Here is an 8281-nt window from a genome sequence, read left to right on the forward strand (position 1 = left end):
ACAGGATACGTATACTTTTGAGACCCACCCCGATTGCAACATCACAAAAGTATTTCATTAAAATAGGCATTTCACTAGTGCAATAAATAAAACACACCAGATAAATACATAACTGGTTTGTTTCTTGTCTTTTATGGTTTTCATTTGTTTCATTAGTTTCACAAAATAAAAAATTAGATATCTCAAATGTTGTCTTTATCTAAGCATCTGGACCCTGGTTCCCTTTTGTTGATGATGATGAAAGATTGAGCAGAAAAACCACAACGAACCAAATACGGCAAACAAAACGTATTACCGAAAATAGAAAGACCTTTGATAGCGCTGACAAGCGATGAAGAGCGTTTGATTTATTTGACGTTGGAGACTAAATTGGAAATAAATGTGTGGGAGGTAGAAGGAGGAGAGAGCAGGAAGAGGAGAGAGGAGAGGCAGGAGGAGAGGGGAGAGGCAGGAGGAGAGGGAAGAGGCAGGAGGAGAGGGGAGAGGCAGGAGGAGAGGGGAGAGGCAGGAGGAGAGGGGAGAGGCAGGAGGAGAGGGAAGAGGCAGGAGGAGAGGGGAGAAGCAGGAGGAGAGGGAAGAGGCAGGAGGAGAGGGGAGAAGCAGGAGGAGCGAGGGAAAAGAAGAGGAGGAGAGGAAGAGGAGGACAAAGAGGAAAAAGAAGGAGACAGAAAGGAGAGACACAAGTCTTGTGGAAGAGTCCAGAATATTGAATGAAAGGGATAGTTATCCCATCAGAAGCCTGGTACTCTGTACACTGGAGTCATGGAGACTTATCTCCTCTCTCTCCCTCTCCTTGATTCACATGCACTCTCGCCCCCTTAAGCACACACACAGTTGTGTGTGTGGGACTCTACTGACACTGGGGTTGTTGATAGTTCATCTGTATGCCAACAATGTCGAGCTTCCTGCCTCCCCTCCTACATTGTTGTGGGTGGAACACCTCCAGTGTGTATCTCTGTGTGTGTATGATTGTATCTATGTGTGTGTGTGCACATGTATGGGTATGACACTGCCAGTGGTCCTTCTATAGCACACACTATATACACAGTTACACAGGCAGGCAGGCAAGACAGACAGACAGAAAGACACAATAGACGGGCAGGCAGACAGCTAAGAGTAAGACTGAATATCCAGCTTACACACACACACACACACACACACACACACACACACACAGGCACCCAAGCACAAACGAAGCCCTGAGCCATTACTACCAATCTGTCTATCTGCCTGTGTATGCAAATCACATCTAATTAGTACAAATAATTCTGCCCATTTATAATCACACGACACATTTGCCATGCAAAGATTATGAAAAACAGAAAAAGTAATTTCCCTGTCTATAATTTCATGAATTAAAAATGTTCCACTGCAACTGATGAGGGGCTGGGTTCTGTAGCAGCCAGTCTGGTCCAGAGGAACAGTTAGGAGGGGGCACAGCTAGGAGGGGGCACAGCTAGGAGGGGGCACAGCTAGGAGGAGGCATCCCCAGTCTGGTCCAGAGGCACAGCTAGGAGGGGGCACAGCTAGGAGGGGGCACAGCTAGGAGGGGCACAGCTAGGAGGAGGCACAGCTAGGAGGGGGCACAGCTAGGCGGAGGCGTCCTCCAGTCTTGTCCAGAGGCACAGCTAGAAGGGGGCACAGCTAGGAGGGGGCACAGCTAGGAGGAGGCACAGCTAGGAGGAGGCGTCCTCCAGTCTGTCCAGAGGCACAGCTAGAAGGGGGCACAGCTAGGAGGGGGCACAGCTAGGAGGAGGCACAGCTAGGAGGAGGCGTCCCCCAGTCTGGTCCAGGGGCACAGCTAGGAGGAGGCGTCCGCCAGTCTTGTCCAGAGGCACAGCTAGAAGGGGGCACAGCTAGGAGGGGGCACAGCTAGGAGGGGGCACAGCTAGAAGGGAGCACAGCTAGGAGGAGGCGTCCCCCAGTCTGGTCCAGAGGCACAGCTAGAAGGGGGCACAGCTAGGAGGAGGTGTCCCCCAGTCCTCCAGGGATGGAGCTTGATGAGAAGCGTCTGGTGGGACTCGTCTACGGGAACACTTGTTCTCCTTCTTCCTTTCATTCTCATCTTCTCTCCAACTGTTTCAACTATTTGTTTTTCTGCTCTGCCCTACTCTACCATGATCTACTCTACCCTGTTTCAGTACACTTCAGTACACCTACACAGGGAGTCAGGTGGCTGAGCGGTTAGGGAATCGGGCTAGTAATCTGAAGGTTACCGGTTCGATTCCCGGCCGTGCAAAATGACTTTGTGTCCTTCGGCAAGGCACTTCACCCTACTTGCCTTGGGGGGAATGTCCCTGTACTTACTGTAAGTCGCTCTGGATAAGAGCGTCTGCTAAATGTACACTCTACTCTTTTCTCCTCTATTCTACTCTAAATCAGACACAACTGAATCGTAGACATGTATGTCTCTAACTGTACTAAAGTCCCCAAACATCAGTTTGGAGCTTTTCTTTCACCTTCTAGAATGTTCCACTGGACATTCCATCAGTCATGGTGGTGGGAGGTAAAGAGGGGAACACATAGACCCCACAACAAAACACTGTCATGAGTCTCCAACATAGGACCCTGTGGGCTGTGTCTGATTGTGTCTAAATGTGTGTGTGTCCATGTGTGTGTGTGTGTGTGTGTGTGTGTGTGTGTGTGTGTGGTGTGTACTCTCAGGGTGATGGAGAGATGGCGCCAGTCTTGTGATGCCTAAGTCATTACAGTGACCTAATGTAGCTCGACCGACACATCTAACTAATGGGGTGTGTTAGAGAGGCTGAGGTGATGGGATGAGGCTGGAGGAGAAGCTTGGAGAGGCTGGGGGTGGAGGCTTGGGTGATGGTCGGGGGGAGAGGCTGATGTGGACTTGAGCTGGGATAGAGGCTGGACTAGAGGCCGGGTAATAGGCTGGGTAAGAGGCTGGTGTAAAGGCTGGGTTAGAGGCTGGAGTAGAGGCTAGGGTAGAGCTGACTAGAGGCTGGGTAAGAGGCTAGGTAAGAGGCTGGAGTAGAGGCTGGCGTAGAGGCTGGGCATGTTTAAAGAGAACAGTCCTCAACACAACCCCCCCAGGCTCATTCAGCAGTGAGAGTATTCTGCATGCAGCCGCAGGCTGTTAAACACGTCACATCAGGTAAGTGGCATCATAGCTTTAACCCAACCCTGTTTAAACAGAGCATATAGATTATACTATGATTATTATGAACATATTTGTTCATATCAAAGCATGGAGCTCTGCAGCCAACCATTTCAACCTATATGATGACTCAGCAAGCAAACAAGAGTTTAATGATTAAACAGAATGCTTATTGACTTCTGCCTGGCTTGTTTACTCTCTTTGGCGTCTTTGTGTACATTGAGTGATTATGCTAATGTGAGCCAAGCTCAGCACAGGTCTCGCCCACAGCAGCCTTGAGAGCGTGTCTGTCAACCACGCTGTCCCCTCCCTCCCTCCATCCCCTTCTCTCTCTCATCCCCTAACCCCTCCTTCCCTCTCCCTCTCTCTCTTCCCCCTCCCCTCCCTCCTCCCTCCCTCCCCCCTCTATCCCCCTCCCCTCTCTCTTCCCCCTCCCCTCCCTCCCTCCCTCTCTCCCCCCTCTATCCCCCTCCCCCCCTCTCTCTTACGTAGCTGGTGCATGTCCCTCCAGGATCGGGAGGCTGGGCAGGCCGTGATGGTGACCAGGGGACAGGGGTTCCCCCCCAGGCTGCAGCACAAGCTCTGAGTCCTGAGGAAGATGCTTCGGGTGTCCACGCTCCTCTGAAGCTCCTGGAGGTTGGCCTGGAACCCAGACAGCAAGACCACGGACACAGTCAACAGGATCGACTGGGCTCTGCTTGAGAAGCAAACACACACACACACCAGCTCACACACACACACACACACACACCAGCTCACACACACACACACACACACACACACCAGCTCACACACACACACACACACACACACCAGCTCACACACACACACACACACACACACACCAGCTCACACACACACACACACACACCAGCTCACACACACACACACACACACACACCAGCTCACACACACACAGACACACACACCAGCTCACACACACACACACACACACACACACCAGCTCACACACACACCCACACACCCGCCCATGCCCACACAGTGTGTAGTACCTGCAGGGCAGAGTAGGTGTAGGGATAGTGGTAGGCCAGGTAACACACATCATCACTGTGCTTGAAGGTCACAGTGAAGGTCAGAGTGAAGAGGGCGTCCTTCTTACGAACTCCACTGGGGCAGAAGTGGTTCCTGCACACATTAAACACAACATTTTACAATGATAATAATGTGTGCCTTTAGCAGATGCTTTATCCACAGTGACATACGGGGGGATGGGGGGGGATCTGCTTTCAAACTGATCTTCCAGTGAGCTATACCCAATTAGTTTAATTAAACATGTAATTGAATATTGTTCACTGAATATTAAAGGAATCAGAGTAAATCTAGTCTCAGATCACCAGGTCTAGTCTCACTTTGTCAATCTCAGTTGGTCTAGTCTCTCCTGGTCTAGTCTCTCCTGGTCTAGTCTCTCCTGGTCTAGTCTCACCTGGTCTAGTCTCACCTGGTATAGTCTCACCTGGTCCAGTCTCACCTGTAGTAGCAGATCTCAGAGCCTGTCCTGACCCAGTGAGGTTGTCCTTCCAGAGCCTCTCTGACAGAATACAGAACAGGCTGCATCCCTGGGGAATGGACAAGGGTTAGTTCAATACTACCTAGTACAGTACAGTACAAGACAGGCCAGTACAGTGCAGTGCAGTGCTGTGTAAGTAGAGGCTGCATCCCTAGGCTGGTTAGTAGATGGGGGGGGGGCAAGCCGGCGGTTAGGCAGGCAGGAAGACAGACAGGAAGACAGACAGGCAGAACAGGCAGGCAGGCAGGCAGGCAGGCAGGCAGGCAGGCAGGAAGACAGACAGACAGACAGACAAGAAGACAGACAGTCAGACACACAGACAGGAAGACAGACAGGAAGACAGACAGACAGACAGACAGACAGGAAGACAGGAAGACAGACAGACAGACAGGAAGACAGACAGACAGGAAGACAGACAGACAGGAAGACAGACAGACAGACAGACAGGCAGACAGACAGACAAGAAGACAGACAGACAGACAGACAGGAAGACAGACAGGAAGACAGACAGGAAGACAGACAGGAAGACAGACAGACAGACAGACAGACAAGAAGACAAGAAGACAGGCAGACAGACAGACAGACAGGAAGACAGACATACAAGAAGACAGGAAGACAGGAAGACAGACAGACAGACAGGAAGACAGGAAGACAGACAGACAGGAAAACAGACAGACAGACAGACAGACAGACAGGAAGACAGACAGACAGGAAGACAGACAGACAGGCAGACCGACAAGAAGACAGACAGACAGGAAGACAGACAGACAGACAGACAGGAAGACAGACAGGAAGACAGACAGACACACAGGAAGACAGGCAGGAAGGCAGGAAGGCAGGAAGGCAGGAAGGAAGGAAGGAAGGAAGGCAGGCAGGCAGGCAGGCCGACAGGCAGGAAGGCAGGCAGGCAGGCAGGCAGGCACAGAGGCACAACCAGACCAGTGGGGGTTTAGCTCAGTGGGGGTTTAGCTCAGTGGGGGTTTAGCTCAGTGGGAGATTCTTAGAAGGACACCATGCTGAGCTGGACGCTTGAAACAGTGTCCGTGTGTGTGTGTGTGTGTGTGTGTGTATGTGTGTGTATGTGAGAGTGTGTGTGTGTGTGTATATGTGTTTATGTGTGTGTGTGTGTATATGTGTTTATGTGTGTGTGTGTGTTAGTAGAGGATGCTCTACAGGGGGACCTCCAGGCCTATCATATCTAATGAGACAATCATCCACCACAGTGCTCGTGCACAAGGTCCTCTTCTCTGAGCTTCCCTATCTTCCCCACCTCCCCTTCATCTCTCGTCCTCTCCTTAGACCTCCATCTCTTCTCCTCTCTCTATATATATACCTCTACCTCGCTTTCCCCCTAAGCAGCTAACTGGCTGTTCAGCAGCCGCTTACTGGCTGCTTACGCTTGGGAATGAATAAAGGACCTACACCTGTTACCGACTGTTCCCCTAAGCAGCTAACTGGCTATTTCCTCAGCAGCTTACCGGCTGTTTAAGCTTACCGTAGTTGAACTGACTGTTCCCCTTCTCACAGTTGATGATGTTGAAGCGATAGGGCACGTTGGCAGCCATGCCACTCACTTCGAAGTAAAACCACTGGTGGTGCTGGCTGCAGTTGGCATCAGCGTTCAGAATCAGGTCATATTCATGACTGAGGAAGGGGAGGAGGAGAGGGGGAGGGATGGGGAGGAGGAGAGGGGGAGGGATGGAGAGGGGGAGGGATGGGGAGGAGGAGAGGGGGAGGGATGGGGAGGAGGAGAGGGGGAGGGATAGGGAGGAGGAGAGGGGGAGGGATGGGGAGGAGGAGAGGGGGAGGGATGGGGAGGAGGAGAGGGGGAGGGATAGGGAGGAGGAGAGGGGGAGGGATGGGGAGGAGGAGAGGGGGAGGGATGGGGAGGAGGAGAGGGGGAGGGATAGGGAGGAGGAGAGGGGGAGGGATGGGGAGGAGGAGAGGGGGAGGGATGGGGAGGAGGAGGAGGAGAGGGGGAGTCATGGGGAGGAGGAGAGGGGGAGGGATGGGGAGGAGGAGAGGGGGAGGGATGGGGAGGAGGAGGGGGAGGAGGGGGAGGGATGGGAGGGAAGGGAGGAGGAGAGGGGGAGGGATAGGGAGGAGGAGAGGGGGAGGGATGGGGAGGAGGAGAGGGGGAGGGATGGGGAGGAGGAGAGGGGGAGGGATAGGGAGGAGGAGAGGGGGAGGGATGGGGAGGAGGAGAGGGGGAGGGATGGGGAGGAGGAGAGGGGGAGGGATGGGGAGGAGGAGAGGGGGAGGGATGGGGAGGAGGAGAGGGGGAGTCATGGGGAGGAGGAGAGGGGGAGTCATGGGGAGGAGGAGAGGGGGAGGGATAGGGAGGAGGAGAGAGGGGGAGGGATGGGGAGGAGGAGAGGGGGAGGGATGGAGAGGGGGAGGGATGGGGAGGAGGAGAGGGGGAGGGATGGGGAGGAGGAGAGGGGGAGGGATGGGAGGAGGAGAGGGGGGAGGGATGGGGAGGAGGAGAGGGGGAGGGATGGGGAGGAGGAGAGGGGGAGGGATAGGGAGGAGGAGAGGGGGAGGGATGGGGAGGAGGAGAGGGGGAGGGATGGGGAGGAGGAGAGGGGGAGTCATGGGGAGGAGGAGAGGGGGAGGGATAGGGAGGAGGAGAGGGGGAGGGATAGGGAGGAGGAGAGGGGGAGGGATAGGGAGGAGGAGAGGGGGAGGGATGGGGAGGAGGAGGAGAGGGGGAGGGATGGGGGAGGAGGAGAGGGGGAGGGATAGGGAGGAGGAGAGGGGGAGGGATAGGGAGGAGGAGAGGGGGAGGGGATGGGGAGGAGGAGAGGGGGAGGGATGGGGAGGAGGAGAGGGGGAGGGATGGGGAGGAGGAGGAGAGGGGAGGGATGGGGGAGGAGAGGGGAGGGAGGGAGGAGAGGGGAGGGATGGGGAGGAGGAGAGGGGAGGGATGGGGAGGAGGAGAGGGGGAGGGATGGGGAGGAGGAGGAGGGGGAGGGATGGGGAGGAGGAGAGGGGGAGGGATGGGGAGAGGAGAGGGGGAGGGATGGGGGAGGAGGGGGGAGGGATTGGGAGGAGGAGAGGGGGAGGAGGGATGGGGAGGGAGGAGGAGAGGGGGAGGTCATGGGGAGAGGAGAGGGGGAGGGATGGGGTGAGGAGAGGGGGAGGGATGGGGACGAGGAGAGGGGGAGGGATGGGGGAGAGGAGAGGGGGAGGGATGGGAGGAGGAGAGGGGGAGGGATGGGGAGGAGGGAGAGGGGGGGGATGGGGAGGAGGAGAGGGGGAGGGATGGGGAGGAGGAGAGGGGGAGGATGGGGAGGAGGAGAGAGGGGGAGGGATGGGGAGGAGGAGAGGATAGATGAGGAGGAGGAAGAGGAGCACAAAAGGGGGTATACAGAGTCAGTATTCAATGGGAGAAGAACCGGTAAGATATTTCAGTATATTTCATAATGTGTGTGCGTGTGATGTAGTGGTAACTGAAAGGGCAGCAGCAGGCATGGTGCGGTGTTCCAGACCACAGAGCCCAAAAGCTGAAATCTGAGGTGAAAAGAGTCACAGTGTGCATGCATGTGTGTATGTGTGTGTACATGCACACAGGTGTGTGTCTGTGTCTCTCAGAACAGAAATGTACCTGCGGACCTGAACGGCTTTCCTCA

General features: G+C 54.7%; 2 protein-coding genes across 2 annotated transcripts in view; one reads left to right on the plus strand and one right to left on the minus strand.

Annotated features, from left to right (window-relative positions):
* det1 (DET1 partner of COP1 E3 ubiquitin ligase) overlaps positions 1–8281 on the plus strand; it is a 283926-nt gene that overhangs the window by 102003 nt on the left and 173642 nt on the right. The window lies entirely within an intron of this gene.
* The window catches only part of LOC134020684 (cytosolic carboxypeptidase 4), a 59816-nt gene that overhangs the window by 18043 nt on the left and 33492 nt on the right, over positions 1–8281 (minus strand). The window contains 5 exon segments of the mRNA XM_062460848.1: positions 3610–3763; positions 4135–4267; positions 4611–4698; positions 6145–6293; positions 8257–8277. Coding sequence (XP_062316832.1) covers positions 3610–3763; positions 4135–4267; positions 4611–4698; positions 6145–6293; positions 8257–8277 — 545 coding nt within the window.

Source organism: Osmerus eperlanus, chromosome 5 (genome assembly GCF_963692335.1).
Source record: "Osmerus eperlanus chromosome 5, fOsmEpe2.1, whole genome shotgun sequence".
In the NCBI taxonomy this organism is placed as follows: Eukaryota; Metazoa; Chordata; class Actinopteri; order Osmeriformes; family Osmeridae; genus Osmerus; species Osmerus eperlanus.